The following is a 16,721-nucleotide window of genomic DNA, read 5'->3' on the forward strand; positions in this document are numbered from 1 at the left end:
AGGATTTCATTGGTTTCTTCCATCAGCTTTTTGGTCAGTCCATAAAACCATTAAGACCATTACTTGTAGGAGTAGAAGTTGTCCACTCTGCCCATCGAATGTGCTCTCTCATTCAATGAAGATATATCTGATCTGATAATTCTCAACTCCATTTTCCTCCCTTTTCCCCATAACCTTCATTCTCTTACTGTCGATCTTAGCCTTCAATATACTTCGTGAGGAGACATTGAGGACGGCAGATGCTGGAGATCAGAGTCGAGAGTGTGGTGCTGGAAAAGCACAATAGGTCAGGCAGCATCCGAGGAGCAGGAGGATCGACGCTTCAGGCATAAGCCTTTAATTAGGAATCATTCCTGATGATGGGCTTATGCCCAAACTGTCAATTCTCCTACTCCTCAGATATTGCCTGACCCGCTGTGCTTTTCCAGCACCACACTTTCAACAATATACTTCATGTGCCAACCTCAATGACCCTCTGTGGTAAAGAATTCCAGAGATTCACGATCTTCTGCAATAAGAAATTCCTCCTCATCTCTGCCTTAAATTTGCAATCCTTTATTCTGAGATTATGCCCTCTGGTCCTACAAGAAGAAACAACTTTTCCGCATCTACCCTGTCAAGTCCCCTAAGAACCTTGTATGTTTCAATAGGTCATCTCTCATTCTTCTAAATGCTAACAAGTACATGCCCAACCTACTCAACTTCCCCTCATAAAACAGTCCTTGAATACCTAGTATCAGCCTAGCAATCCTTTTCTGGACTTGCTTCAATGCCAGGATATCGTTTTTCAGATAAGGAGCCCAAAACTGTTCACAGTGTTACAGCTCTGCTCAGGCTAGTGCCTTGTATCGGTTTAGCAAAGTCTCCCTACTTTATACACATTCCCTTTGAAATAAAGATCAACATTTCAATTGCCTTCCCTATTACCTGCTGAACGAGGATGATAGTATTTTTCATCGTTCTGGAAGAGGACTCCTACATTCCTCTTTTCCAAGCTTTCTGCAGTTTTTCTCCATTTAAATAACATTCACATGAAACTTTAATTTCCTCTTCACAGACCTTGACATTGTGAATGCTTCAGCTCCTTATTCAGGTTACTTGCAGATCCCCAGCTCCCTCTACACAGCTTTCCAATCTGACTTTGCCACAGGGCTCTGTGATGACCACTGCAGACTGATTTCACTGGCTGCAAGCTAAGGCAAATCTCCCAACAGCCTTTGCCTTGCAGCTTGTCACTATCCAGGACAAAGCAACCTGCTTGATTGGCACAACATCCCCCAAGCACCCACTCCCTCTACCACTGACGCTCAGCAGCAGCAGTGTGTACTATGTTCAAGATGCACTGCAGAAAATTCACCAAAGATCCTCAGACAGCATCTTCCAAATCCACGACTATTTCCGTCAAGAAGGGTAAGGATAGCAGCTACATGGGAACACTGCCACCTGCAAATTCCCTTTCAAGCCACTCACCATCCTGATTTGAAAATCCATCACCATTCCTTCAGTGCCACTTGATCAAAATCAGGGAATTCCTTCCCTAAGGACATTGTGAGTCAACCTACAGCACATAGACTGCAATGATATTAGTGACCAATGGTATTAGTGTAATTCTACTTCTATGACAGCCCTAACTATGACAACCAGTAGGCTTTCTGAACACACTGTAAGACATAGCTTTCACCTTAACAGAGTTACAACTCCCTCCCAAACTGAGCTACTTGCTTCTGTTAGCAAACACACAAAGATACATTAAGCAACAAAAAAAAATCCTGAACAAATATCCACCTTGTATTATTATCTCTGGGAATGTGCCAAGCTTTAGGATGGTTTAACCAGAAATGCAAATCAATTATTTTAGCTTCAACACAATTGTTTGAGTCTGTAATACAAATGAATAATTTCTGTCTCCAATGGGGTTATACAAGCCTCCTTCCTGCAATTTCTAGCTTTTCCCTTGCTCAATAGAGATAATGATAGACACCCCAGCTCGACCAAGAGTTCTAGAAATGAGTCATCCATTGGTCAGTGTTTACACTTCTAACTCTGATCTTCAGGCTAAACATTTTTAATTCATTCACAGGACGAGGGCATCGCTGGTTGGGCCAGCATTTATTGCCCATTCCTAATTGCCCAGAGGGCAGCTGAGGGTCAACCACTTAGCTGTGGGTCTGGAGTCACATGTAGGCCAAACCAGGTAAAGATGGCAGTTTCCTTCCCTAAAGGACATGAGTGAACTAGATGGAGTTTTCCAACAATTAGCAATGGATTCATGGTCATGAATAGTCTCTTCATTCCAGATTTTTGTATTGAGTTTAAATTCCAGTATCTGCCATGGTGTGATTTAGAGTCATAGAGTCATACTGCATACAATACACAAGATGTGGTCACACCAAGGCTCTGTATAACTGCAGTAAGACATCTAAAATGTAGATTTATCTGTATTATCCCAACATGTATCAATGTTATTCACTTCAATGTAGTAATGGATTTTACATTCTCACTTCTCTCTGATTAAAGATGTTTCTCTCGAACTTCCTCAATTATTTGTTCTCAACTCACCCGCAAGTAGAAAGATCTCCTTTATGTCCAGGTTTTGATCTGGTCTCTCCATAGCTTTCTTTTATCTAGGTAGAAGAGCACTGAACATTTCAGCTTTTCCAGACATTTTTTTCATGTATTGCAGTATAATGTGAAGGCCAATGTTAATAGTCAGCTGTCACATTCAACTCAGAATCATAGAATCCCTACATTGTGAAAGAGACCATTTGGCTCATCAAGCCGATACTAACCTCCCCTGAATAGCATCCTAACTGAAGACTCATACCCTATCCCCACACTTAGCATGGCCAATCCATCTAACCTGCACATCTTTGGACTGTGGGAGGGATCCAGAGCACCTGGAGGAAACCCATGCAGACACCGGGAAAACGTCACCCGAGGGTGGAATTGAACCCAGATTCCTGGCACTGTGAGGCAGCAGAGCTGACTCCATTGAGCCACCATGCCACCCCACAAGCTCTTGAGACTGAGAAAAGAGGATGGAATCACTTGCACCATTACTGAGATTAGTATTCTGTATTACAATCGGTAAATAAAAGGATTTGTTAAAACTTCCAAGAATCAGACAATAATCGTTCTTAGCTCAGGAAGAGACTGAGACATAGCACACTAAGAGTGGAGACACTACAGTGTAAGGGAGCTGTCTCTTCATTGTGCTGAATCGAATTGTCACCGTATCCTCACCTAACAATTAGCCTGTTTCAGTAAAGACAGATCAAACCAGGTTTCCTTCTTCATTGTAGAAACAGTTATTTTTTAATTCATTCGTGGGACTTGGATGTCACTGGTTGGGTCAGCATTTATTGCCCATCCCTAGTTTTCTCCTTTGAGAATCCCTACAATGCAGATAGAGGCCATTCGGCCCATTGAGGCTGCACCAATTCTCTGAAGAGCATCCCACCCTGTTCCTATAAACCTACATTAACTACAGTCAACCCAGCCGACCTGCACACCTTTGGACTGTGGGAGGAAACCCACACAGATACGGGCAGAATGTGCAAACTTCACACAGACAGTCACCAATGGGTGCATTCAAACCCAAATCTGGATCACTGGTTTTATGAGGCAGCAGTGGTAACCACTGAGCCACTGTACTGCCTCTTAGTTACACTTTTGAGAAAGTGGGAGGGTTAGCTGCCTTCTTGAACTGCTGCAGTCTATGTGCTGTAGGTAGACCCACAATGCCATGAGGGAGGGAGGTCAAGAATTTTGATCCAACGACAGTGAAGGAATGATGATATATTTTCAAATCAGGTTGGTGAGGGAGCTCGTGGGTGGTACTTGTCGTGCCAGATGGAAGTGGTCGTGGGTTTGGAAGCAGCTGTTTAAGGAGCTTTGGTGAATTTCTGCAGTGCATCTTGTAGATAGTGCACACTGCTGCTACTGAGCATCAGTGGTGGAGGGAGTGGATACTTGTCGATGTGGTGCGAGTCAAGTGGGCTGCTTTGTCCTTTATGGTGTCATGTTTCTTAAGTGTTGTTGAAGCTACATCCATCTAGGTAAGTGGAGAGTATTTTGTCACAATCCTGACTAGTGCCTTGTAGATGATGGACAGGCTTTGGGGAGTCAGAAGGTGAGTTACACCCTACAGTATTCCTAGCCTCTGATCAGTATTGTATCAGTATCTGAGGAATCGTGATTGGGTGCTGAACATTGTGCAATCATTGCTGAACATCCCCACTTCTGACCTTAGGATTGAGGGACCTTTGCACCTTTTCCTGTATCTTTATATCCTTTCAATAAAATGGAGCCTGGAACCGTTCCCAATATACCCCAGGTGTGACCTTACCAAGAATACAAGAAACAGGAGAAGGACCTCCCAAGGCTGCTCCAACAGTCAGTGCAGTCACCGTTAAATTTTTAATTAATGCCAGTTTTCTTCTCTAACATTGAGCCTAAAGACTCAAATACTCTCAGCGACTGAGGATTGATAGTTTTGAGGTGAAGAATCCCAAAGATTCAGAAGCATGTGTATGAAGAAATTGCTCCTCAGTTTGGACCTGTCTGTCTTAGGGCAGTATGGTGGCTCAGTGGTTGGCACTGCTGCCTCACAGCAGCAGGGACCTGGGTTTGACTCCACCCTCGGGTGACTATCTGTTTGGAGTTTGCACATTCCCCCCTGTTCTCTGTGGGTTTCCTTCAGGTGCTCCAGGCCCCCCCCCCAACCCAGTGGAAAGATATGCAGGTTGGGTGAATCAGCTGCTCTAAAAAATTGCCCCTAAGTCTCCAGGGTAGAGCCTTGGGAAATGCAGGGAATGGGGGAGGGGGGGGGGTTGGGTCTGGGTAAGATGCTCTTCGGAAGGTCAGTGCTGTCTCATTGGGCCGAGAGGCCTCTTTCTGCACCGTCGGGATTCTATGAAGTTAATCGTGAGCCCGTGACCTCTACTTCCAGACCCTCCTGTCGGGGGAGAAATCGGTCTCCGAGGTTTTACATTCTCTGGGATGAGAATCCAGCAAGTTTCCGTTCTACACATGTTGGTGCAATCTCTCATCTGAAGCCAAGGGTGTGTCACAACACAGATTGAAAGATCCATTCACTTTCTGAGAGACCACAGAGGGTGAGCAAGCAGCACCCTCTCTGCTGCTCCCAGTGTGTCCACACGGACGCAGCCAGCCTGTGGAACTCCCCTGACAGCCTCTCACAAAGTGCTAGCATTGTTCAAGGAAATGATGCTCACTGCCAAACATCAGTGATTTTTGCTGGCTGCCTCCGTCAGTAAGCTGCCACAGTCTTAGATCCTGCCACTTGCCTAATCATCTTGTGGAAGCTGAAACAGTCTATCAAGTATGTTGAACGTAAAGGATAGTGCAGTGTGTTTTGTTCTACTCAAAGTATCACTAGCAGATTGAGTAAATAGAATGCAGTGAGCTGTTGGCGCCTTAGCTGTTATTTCTGGAGCAGTGCACACACTATTTTAAAGTTGGACCTAGACAAGGAGCATAATCTCTAACAGGAGCAGGAGCAGAATTAGGATATTGAGTGGGAGAGGAAGGAGAACCTGAGGCAGGAAGGGATGTCAAGTGGAAGTGGAATTTTGAGTGGGAGTGGGGAGCTCCAGACCTCCAAAAAGAGAATGAAGGATCTCTTTGTCACAAGGGACTGTGGGTTGGTCTCAGGTGGTCTAGGCTGTGCTGTCTCGCTGTTTATAAAATGTTAAAGCCAAGATGCAGTCTTTCCTTTATGTTTCCCAAAGCCTGAGGGTGTGCCACAAGGCAGTTTAAAGAAACATGTTGACGCAGGGCTGAAATCTTTCTTTCGAATCCAAGGTGAAGGATGTGCCACTTCGGATGCTTTCAAAGCTCGTGCTGAGTTGGTGTCACTCTTTTCCGAAGGCTGGAGTGTGTCATGTGATCGAAATTACACCTAACTGTCCTCCAGAGGATCATGACGTTATTTCATTATGTCGAAAAAGAGATGGGGAAGCAGAGGTAAGAGAACGGATTGTAATGTGTATTGTCCGATGTTGCTGCTTGCTCGGTCAGTTGAGAGAATGGGTAACCGTGTGAGAGTTTTGACGTGAATATAGGATGATTTCAGAACTACAGCACTGAGCTGGTTCCACGTTGAGACGTTGAATGAATACTTGATGAGGACTAACATTGGACGAACCTTGTCATATTGAGGACAAAGCCTAAGCTAGATGCATGTTGCGGGTAATGTCTCACTGTCTACAGGTTCACTGCGAATATAGGACAGTTTAACCCTTGTGCCACCAAGGGACAAGAGCCGTAGCTAATCAGGGAATGTCTGATCTCCAAGGAAGCTTCACTCTGCCTTTTATTGATGTTGAGAGGCTGCTGAAGCTGGTTTGTGCAACTGCAAATATTTTGTTTCTCCACCTTGGGCAAGATCTTGAATATGCTTAGAGGATTACGCACAATTCAGCAACTGTTTAATTTCAAGGACCAACTCCCATTGCTTCTCAGTTGAGAGAGGACATAATTTGGGCTGCCCACTGATCAAGTTACTGCTGCTTCACCAGATATATATCGTCACTTACCCAGCAGTGATCAGTAAAACTAACCATTTAATAGCCAGGAGTGGACCTTCTTGTTCCAGTGGCTGTTGGCTGAGATTTACATGTGGGTGGCGTGAGGTTCCAGAGTCCTTCAAATTCATTGGAACCTCAGGCTGAGAACATTTGTGACAATACAGGCTGCAAAATAACCCGCTCAAGCTATTCTTGTATGGCAATATGTTGTGGATAATTGAAGTTTACTTAAGGGCACATCAGTAAGAGTGTACAAAGTTAAAAATCACACAACACCAGGTTATAGTCCAACAGGTTTATTTGGAAGCATTTGCTTTCGGAGCACTGTTCTTTCATCAGTAAGAGTGAGGGGTGTAAAAATAACAATTCATAGAATCCCTACACTGTGGAAGCAGGCCATTCAGCCCATTGAGTCCACACCAGCCCTCCAAAGAGCATCCCACCTAGATCTGCACCGTACCCTATCCCAGTAACCCTGCACTTCCCGTGGCTAATGCACCTGGCCTGCACACCCCTGGGAAATTTAGCCTGGCCAATCCACCTAACCTATACATCTTTGAACTGTGGGAGGAAACCCAAACAGACACAGGGAGAATGTGCAAAATCCACACAGACAGTCACCTAAGGCTGAAATCACAGCTGGGTACCTAATGCTGTGAGACTGCTAACCACTGAGCCACCGTGCCACCACAGCTTTGGACTGGAGTTCTGTGGAGAGGAAGGGTCACTTGACCCTAAACGCTAGCACTGATTTCTCTCCACAGATGCTGCCAGACCTGCTGAGCTTTTCAAGCAATTTATATTTTTGTCACACAATTCAGAGACATGTGGCTGGAAATGTACATGAACAGACTGTATGCACCATCTTAAACGTTCATTGTGTAAGTGTATGCCATCTACAAAATGCAGCAACTCTGCAAGGTTATTTCAACAGTACCTTCCAAGCCTATCAATATCCATGTGGCAAGATAGAAACTTGCTCAGATATGTCCTGTCCACAAAACACAGGATGAATCCAACCCAGCCAATGACAGTCCTGGGAGTCCACTCTCGATCACCAGCAATGCAATGGAAGGTGTCATCAGTAGAATAATCAAATGGCACTTCCCTGGGAATAACCTGCTCGCTGACACTCAGTTTGGGCTCTGCTATCCTCAGCTGACTACGGTTTTCATTCAAACATGGACAAAAGCGTTGAACTGCAGACTGGGTGACTGTCCTTGATGTCTAGATTGCACTTGATCAAATATAACATCAAGGAGGCTTGGAGTCAATGAAAATGAGGGAAATCTCTCCACTGATTGGAGTCATACCTAATACAAAGGTTATAGTTTTTGGAGGTCAATCAAGTAGGCTCTATTACGGTAGGAGTTCCTCAGGATAGTGTCCTAGGCCCAAGCATTTTCAGCTGCTGCATCAGTGACCTTCCCTCCATCATAAGGTCTAATCACCAATGATTGCACAACATTCAGCACTGTTTGCAACTCATACACTGAAGTAGTCCATGTCCAAATGCAACAAGAATTGGACAAAATTCAGGCTTGGACTGGTAAGTGCCAAATAACATTCACACCATACAAGTGCTAGCAATACTACTCCCATCTTGAGAGAATATAACCATCACCATTGACATCCAAAGGCATTACCCCCCACTATCAGCATCTTGGGGTTTACCATTGACCAGAAACAGAGTAGGACCCACCTGTAGATTTGTGGCTGAAGGAACAGGTCAGAAGCTGGGAATTTTATGGAGTGTAACTCACCTCCCAACTTCCCAAAGCCTGTCCACCATCTACAAAGCACAAACCAGGAGTGTGATGGAATATTCCCCACTTGCCCGGATGAGTGCAGCTCCGACAGCGCTCAAGAAACTTGACACCATCCAAGACAAAGCAGCCCGCTTGATTGGCACCACATCCAACACTTTCAACATTCACCTCCTTCAACAGTGATGCACAGTGTGTACCGTCTAAAAGATACACTGCTCCATGGCTGTTTTGTCTGCACTTTCCAAACCTCTTAGAGGCACAAGGGCAGCAGATGCACAGAAACATCCTGATTTGGAAAAAGATTGCAGTTCCTTCACTGTTCCTGGGTCAGAATCCTGGAATTTCCTCTTAACAGCTCTGTTAATACAACTGCACCAGGGCTATGATCATGGCAAATCCTTAATGCTGCTCACCACCTTCTAAGTGTGAGGCTACAGAGCTTTGGGTAACTTTGCTGACCCCAATCCTACCTTCTGGTATCAGTCTGAGCTTCTGATATCATGTGGAAAGGATGCCCACACAAACACTTTGACAGAAGTGGGGCTTAATCTAGATGAAGAGTAAGAAGATGTATTACTTATTACTTAGTAGCTAGTTACATTAATCTGAGATACATGATTGTCCCTTGTGTGACTATCAGGCTGAACTTAAGATTAAGTGTACATAACTACTTCAGCTATACATTGTTAACACTAAATACAATCATTGGAACACTACACATGAGGAACTCATTCGAAACCATACAGTGTGGAAGCAGGCCATTGGATCCATCAAGTCCACACCGACCCTCCAAAAAGCATCCCACCCAATCCCACACCCTTACCCTGCAATCTTGCATTTCTCATGACTAATCCAACTTGTCTGCACATCCCTGGACGCTATGGAACAATTTAGCATGATCAATCCACCTAACTTGTAAATCTTTAGACTATGGGAGGAAACCGGAGCACACACAGGGGGGAATGTACAAACTCCACACAGACAGTCTCCCAAAGCTAGCATCAAACCCAGGTCCCCAGCACTGTGAGGTAGTGATGCTAACCACTGAGCCACCACACCACCCCAAAATCTCTTCAAATCTCTTCTGGTAAACAGATCTTCATAGCCTGAGGAACAGAGCTTAGCTAGTAATGCCAGTTAATTTTTTCAAGTACTGTACAAAGCATAGAACATAGAACATTACAGCGCAGTACAGGCCCTTCACCCCTCGATGTTGCCTCGACCAGTCATATAAATCTGAAGCCCATCTAACCTACACTATTCCATGTACGTCCATATGCTTGTCCAATGATGACTTAAATGCACTTAAACTTGGCAAATCTATTACCGTTGCAGACAAAGCATTCCATACCCTTACTACTCTCTGAGTAAAGAAACTACCTCTGACATCTGACCTATATCTATCACCCCTCAATTTAAAGCTATGCCCCCTCGTGCTCGCCGTCACCATACTTGGAAAAAGGCTCTCCCTGTCCACCCTATCTAACCCTCTGATTGTCTTATATGTCTCTATTAAGTCACCTCTCAACCTTTTTCTCTCTAACGAAAACAGCCTCAAGTCCCTTAGCCTTTCCTTGTAAGACCTTCCCTCAATACCAGGCAACATCCTAGCAATTCTCCTCTGCACCCTTTCCAAAGCTTCCACATCCTTCTTATAACGTGGTGACCAGAACTGTACACAATACTCCAAGTGCGGCCGCACCAGAGTTTTGTACAGTTGTAGCATAACCTCATGGTTCCGGAACTCGATACCTCTATTAATAAAAGCTAAAGCACTGTATGCCTTCTTAACAATCCTGTCAACCTGGGTGGCAACTTTCAAGGATCTGTGTACCTGGACACCGAGATCTCTCTGCTCATCTACACTACCAAGAATCTTACCATTAGCCCAGTACTTTGCATTCCGGTTACTCCAACCAAAGTGAATCACCTCATACTTGTCTGCATTAAACTCCATTTGCCACCTCTAGCAATGGCACAATGGTGCTTTAACTAGAACTGTAGTCTAATTTAACAAGTCTGAAACTCAAAGCTATTCTCAGGGATAGTGACCATGAAACTATCATTGATTATTGTTAAAACTGATCTGGTTCATTCATGCCCCTTTGGGAAAGAAATCTGCCATCCTTACTTGGTCGAGTCTATGGATCCACATCAATACAGATGACTCTTAATTACCCTCTGGAATGGTCAAGCAAGCCAATCAGTCCAAGGACAATTAGGGATGGGCAACAAGTGCTGTTCACTCCCATGTCCCGTAAGAAACTACAGAAGGTGATGTGCACAGCTCAGACCATAATGGAAGCCAACCTTCCATCCATGAAGTGTATTTACACGGCATGCTGCCCCAGAAACATCATCAAAGACCCCTCCAACCCTGGTAATGCTCTCCTACAACCACTTCTGTCAGATACAGAAGCTTGAAAACAGGTTCAAGAACAGCTTCTTGCCCTGTCATTATCAGACTGATTAATGGATTTCTCTAACTTCAAATAAAATTTATCTTGCTAATGATGATCTTGCTTTGTGCCCCTCCTGTGCAGTGTAACCTGGTATGCCTCACTCTGTCTAAGCACCCTGTGATCTGTATGTCCTTGTTTGCTATGACCTGCCTGCACTGCTCACAAAACAAAACTTTTCACTGTACTTAGGTACATGTGACAACAATTAATCAAATGAAATAAAATTGAATTTGGGATACCCCAAATCACTGGGAAACTCCTTTCTTAACCTTTAAGGTGATTAGAACAAGTTCCAGGAGACACATATTCTCCAATACTCTTCAGGGATCAATGGTACCACTGTTGATTATAACTTATTTAAGTGATTTGGAGGAGAATATAGGTGGCCTGATTAGAAAGTTTTTCGGACAGTACAAAGATTGGGGGAGCTGCAGATGACGATGAGGATACAGCAGGATATAGATATGCTGGAAAATTGAGTGGAGAAATGGCAAATGGAGTTTAAGCTGGACCATTTGTGACGTGATGCATTTTGGAAGATCTAGTGTAGGAGGGAAGTGTACAGTAAATGGTAGAATCTTCAGTTGCATCAACATACAGAGGGATTCAGGTGTAGAGGTCCACAGTTCCCTGACAGTGGAAACATAAATGGATAAGTCAAGAAGGGATATGCCAACAACAGTCCTGATGGGCCGAAGGGCCTGCTGCTGTGCTGTGCTGCTCTGCTTTTTGTTCTTTATTTGATCTTTAGCCTCTGTTGCTCTCCACAATCTCAAAACCAACCATAAAGACAATGTTTCTCCTGTTTTTCTATCCTAAACCCTTGCAATTGGTTTTATATCCAGGTTCTATCACCCTACATAACAAAAAGCTTATCTATCAAATTGTCTCATGATTCCCTCTGTTCTGGTGAAAACAGCTCCAATTTTCCAACCTTTCCCTTGAATTTTCCCATGCATTCAGAACCTTAAAGATACTGAACTGAGCTTTCTGCATTATACCTCCAATAGTATGAAGATTAAAAATGTAAACAGTATTCCAACAGTGGTGTTACTTAGATTCATCTTATATTGGGCTTTCATATTGTACCTCTCTCTCTGTCTCTCTCTTTCTCTCTCTCTCCCACCTTCTCTCTCTTGCTTTCTGTCTCTCTGCCCATCTCTCTTTCTCTGCCCTTCTCTCTCTCTCTGTCCCCCTCTCTATTTCTCTGTCCCTCTCTCTCATGTCTTGCTTTGAAACCCAGTATATTGTTAGCTTTTCTTAATCATCTTATTCATGTGAGATATGCATTTTAATATCCCGTGATTCTTCAAATTCCTCACCCCTTCTAACATTTCCCCTTTTGAAGATTAATCTTTCCTATTTCTTTACAAAATATATTGCTGCATATTATCTAATATTAACTTCCCTGTGCCGTAACTTTGGTTATCAGTATGACCTTAAGAGTAAAACCCTCCCAGCTTCTTGTGATGGTCAAATTTACATATAATGTCTTTATTTTCTTTATCGTTTGCTGATTTGGACCCCTCTGTCCCTAGTCCTAAATTAAAATCATTGAAGAGCACTGGCAGAAGATAAGATACCAAATCAGAACCCTCAGAACAGCTAAAAAAAACCAGAAATGGTGGGAGGAGCTCAATAGATCCGGCAGCATCTGTGAAGACAGAAACAGAGTTAACATTTTGAGGCCATTATGACACTTTTCTAGAGCAACTGCTTTCTGTCAATCACTCTTAACAAAGTGCCCTTAATTTCTTTGTTGTTTCTTCCCTTCCAACGCATTTTTAATCAAGATTTCCATCACATTCTTAGTTTTATACAATCCCTACACTGTGGGCACACACTGTTCAGTCCATCAGGTCCACACTGACCCTCCAAAGGGCTTCCCACCCAGACACACCCCACCCCGGTAACCCTGCATTTCCCATGACCAATCCACCTAAACTGCACATCTTTGGACTGTGGGAGAAAATCTGACAACTCAGAGGAAACCCACATAGACATGGGGAGAATGTGCAAACTCCACATGGACAGTAATCTGAGGGTAGGATCGAACCTGTGTCCCTGGCACAATGAAGCAGTAGTGCAAACCACTGAGCCACCATGCTGCCCCTAATTGTCACCAAAACTTTCTTGTATGGAGCCTTGTAAAAACCTTCCTGAAAGTCCATGTACATCGCCTCTATTGCATTTCATTTTTACAATGTTTGATAGCCCTCTTGGAGAAATCTCTAAGATGTTTCTGAGCATTCTTGCCTTAGACAGAGTGAAGGAACCTGACTGTAATCTAAGTCATTTATTGTCAGAGCTATTTCTGACTGCGAAAATTTCCCTGTTGAAACAAGAAAATTATCTTTGTTAAAGTCGCCAGTAAGAAAATTCAGACCATTCCAGTATTTTTTCTGTACAAAGCTAAGAAAGTATTTACTTTCCTTGGGATTTTTCGGGGGTGGGGGGGGTGGGGGTGGTGTTAGGAAATTATATAACTTCAAAGTAGGATATTATTGCTGATCTCCTCATAACTAGCTTAAGGAAAATATATTTACAAAAATAAAATATCTGTAGAAACCTCTCGGCTCCCTAGTCCATTACTTCTTCAGGTATGACAACTGTAATTTTAATGTGTCATTTCTGCTGCAGTTTGGCCGATCTTCAATGTAGCTGAACATTAATATAATTTTCTTCACAAAAAAAAACCCGTCTCCGTTCCTGAATTCCCCTAAGTTACAAGCCTGGCATGTTATTTGGTCAAGGAAAGCAGAGACAAGCTAACATTTCTGCTGCTACTTCAAATGAAACAGTGCAGGACAGGCGCCACACAAAAAGAGCACTGTGCTGTGTCTGCATCCTTAAGAGGTTAATTCTGTCAAAAAGGGTGTTAAAACTGGAGAGGAGCAGCCATAGAACTTCAACATCATTTCAAAAATCACTGAAGAGTTTGGAAGATGTATCCTTTTCCAAAGTCCAACGAATATTGATGCACATCTCTGCAGTCACTGTTCACTCACAGAATTTGGGTTGCCATGACAATGCACACCTACACATGTATGCTGCAGTCCAGCACATTGGTGATGGAGGCTCCCACATTATTTCCATCAGTAATCTCTCTGCTCTCACTGCTTACTATTGGTGTGTGTCAGAATGAATGGCAGGCTGATACTCTGGATGTCGGAGCAAATTACTGCAGATGTTGGAATTTGTACTGAAACCAAAAAAATGCTGGAAATCACAGGGGGTCAGGCAGCATCCATGGAGAAACAGCAAGCTAGCATTTCGAGTCTAGATGATTCGTCATCAAGAGCTGATACTCTGGATGTTTTGCTGCATTAAGCAAATAAATTAGGTGGAGGATGAGAGTTATTTAGCCCCTAGAGCCTACTCCACTAGTCAATAAGATCATAGCTGATCAGGTCGTGGTCTCAACAGCAATTTTTTCCTTACATCCTAACCCCATAAGTATCTGCCTTTATTGTCCATCACACCCAATTTGCCAGAGTAGGACTTGAACCCAGAGCTACTAGCTCAGAAGCAGGAACTCTATGCGGCAGAAGAAAGATCAGCCGCATTTCCCTCTGAGAAGATTTTACTTACGTTGGCCAACAGTGGCTGTGTCATCATGCGAGTAGGAGGAACAGTTCAGACGTTACTTTAACAGGAAACATCATTCAACGTCCAGCTGCCGAAACGAATTGCCTGACCCACCCTGATTGCATTCTGCTTGTGTATCATACAGACTCAGAAAATAGGAGCAAGATGAGGTCATTCGGCCCTTCAATTCTGCTCCTCAATTCAATATGATCATTCAATTCATACTCTGTTCCTGCTTTTCCCCCATATCTTTAAGTCCAACATCTAACTCCTTCTTGAAAACATTCAATGTTTTTGGTCACAACCACTTTCTGTGGCAGAGAATTCCACAGGCTCCCCACTCTCTGAATGAAAACATTTCTCCTCATCTCAGCCCTAAATGGTCTACCCCATATGCTTAAACTGTGACTGCCCGGTTTTGGATTCCTTGGTTGCGGGAACATCCTTCCTGCATCTACAGTTCTGTCGCACTTACAAAAAGTGGAGCAAAAGGTCTCTGAGCAGAGACCATGAAACCTGTTTATAGAGAGTGGGCCCCATCATTAGATACATCAGCATGGCCACCAGCAATCACCAGACTGGAGAATCGTTTGGAATATGACGTCCAAAATAATCATCCACTGATTGATTCTGTGGTTGGTTGTGCGGACATTTGACCAATTTAGGCTTTAATTGTGGTGGGGTGGCTCTGTGGTTAGTGCTGCTACGAGGGACCTGGGTTCAATTCCACCCTTGGGTGGCTGTCTACATGAAATTTGTGCATCTCCCCGTGTCTGTATGGTTGTGCTCTGGTTTCCTCCCACAGTCCAGTGGTGTGCAGGTTAGGTGGATTGTCCAGGCTAAATTGTCCACAGTAGAAGACTCAGACCTCTGGTGTGACTATTGTCACGTACATTCTGTTGGTCTGCCATCTGACTGTGTGATTTACAATAACTACCTGCATTTGTATAGCACCTGTGCCAGAATGAAATGTGCCCAAGATACTTCATGGGAACATTAGAAAATTAAGTGCAATAGCAAGCCACAAAAGGTGTTATTCAAAGCAAAATAAAAGCTTAATTTCTGAAGTTAAGTCACTTTGGACTCAAAGCCTGTACTCTTCAGAGACACAGCCAGAGCTGTTAGGTTTCTACTGCACTCTCTGTTTTTATTTCAGTTTTCTGCAGTATTTTATAGATCAGATGACCAATAAGACCATAAGACATAGGAGCAGAATTAGGCCATTCAGCCCATCGGGCCTGCTCCACCATTCAATCATGACTAATATGTTTCTCAACCCCCTTCCCTTGCCATCTCCCTGTAATCCTTGATCCCCTTACTAATCAAGAACCTATCCATCTCTGTCTTAAATACACTCAATAACTTGGCCTCCACTGCCTTCTGTGGCAATGAGTTCCACAGATTCCCCACCCTCTGGCTGAAGAAATTCCCCCTCATCTCAGTTCTAAAGGGTCGTCCCTTCACTCTGAGGCTGTAGCCTTGGCTCCTATTCTCTCCTACTCATGGAAACATCTTCTCCACTATCACTCTACCCGGGCTTCCCTAAGTTTCAATGAGAAGAGGTAAGTTTTAGGGAGTTTTCTAAAAGGATGAAAGAGAGTCAGAGGGGCAGAGATGGGGGGCAAGTTCCAGACCCTGGGGGTTCTTGCAAGGCAATTATGATTAGGGGTTGCAACAGGAGCCATAATTAGGAGAGCTTCAATGTCTCTAAGGCTCATGAGGCTAAAAGGGATTGCAGAGATGGTGGGTGGGGAGAAGAGTGATCAGATCTTGCTACCATAAGAAATAAGAATAGGAGTAGGCCATTCGGCCCCTTGAGCCTGCTCGACCTTCAATAGGATCATAGCTGAACTAATATTCCTCACATTCATTTTTCTGCCTTTCCCCTGTGACTCTGTTTCCCTGTCCGATCAAGAATCAATCTCAGCCTTAAATATACTCAAGGACTTTCTACCCGCACAGCTCTCTGTGGCAAGGAGTTCCAAAGACTCACAACCTTCTGAGATCTTCTCATCATCTCAGTCCTAAATTGGTGCCCCTTCATTCTGAGGCCATGTCCTCTGGTCCTAGGCTCTCCCATGGGGAGACAATGGCCAGAAGCCCAGATAACATCCTTGGGACTTGGGTTCGAATGCCGCCACAGCAGATGATGGAATTTGAATTAATTTTTTTTTTAAATCTGGAGTTAAGTGTCTAATGATGACCACAAAACCATTGTCAATTGTCAGAAAAGCCTACCTGGTTCACAAATGTACTCTGGGGAAGGAAGCTGCCATCCTTAGCTGGTCTGGCCTACATGTGACTCCAGACCCACAGCAATATGGTTGACTTTAAACTGCCCTCTGGGTAAT

General features: G+C 43.9%; 1 protein-coding gene across 1 annotated transcript in view; it reads left to right on the forward strand.

Moving 5' to 3' along the window:
• Positions 1-5,899: 5,899 nt before the first annotated feature.
• The window catches only part of col27a1b (collagen, type XXVII, alpha 1b), a 653,616-nt gene continuing 642,794 nt past the window's right edge, over positions 5,900-16,721 (forward strand). The window contains exon 1 of the mRNA XM_072565909.1: positions 5,900-5,988. Coding sequence (XP_072422010.1) covers positions 5,945-5,988 — 44 coding nt within the window. The 5' untranslated portion in view covers positions 5,900-5,944. The remainder of the gene's footprint in view (positions 5,989-16,721) is intronic.

The sequence above is a fragment of the Chiloscyllium punctatum genome, chromosome 49 (assembly GCF_047496795.1).
Source record: "Chiloscyllium punctatum isolate Juve2018m chromosome 49, sChiPun1.3, whole genome shotgun sequence".
Classification (NCBI taxonomy): domain Eukaryota; kingdom Metazoa; phylum Chordata; class Chondrichthyes; order Orectolobiformes; family Hemiscylliidae; genus Chiloscyllium; species Chiloscyllium punctatum.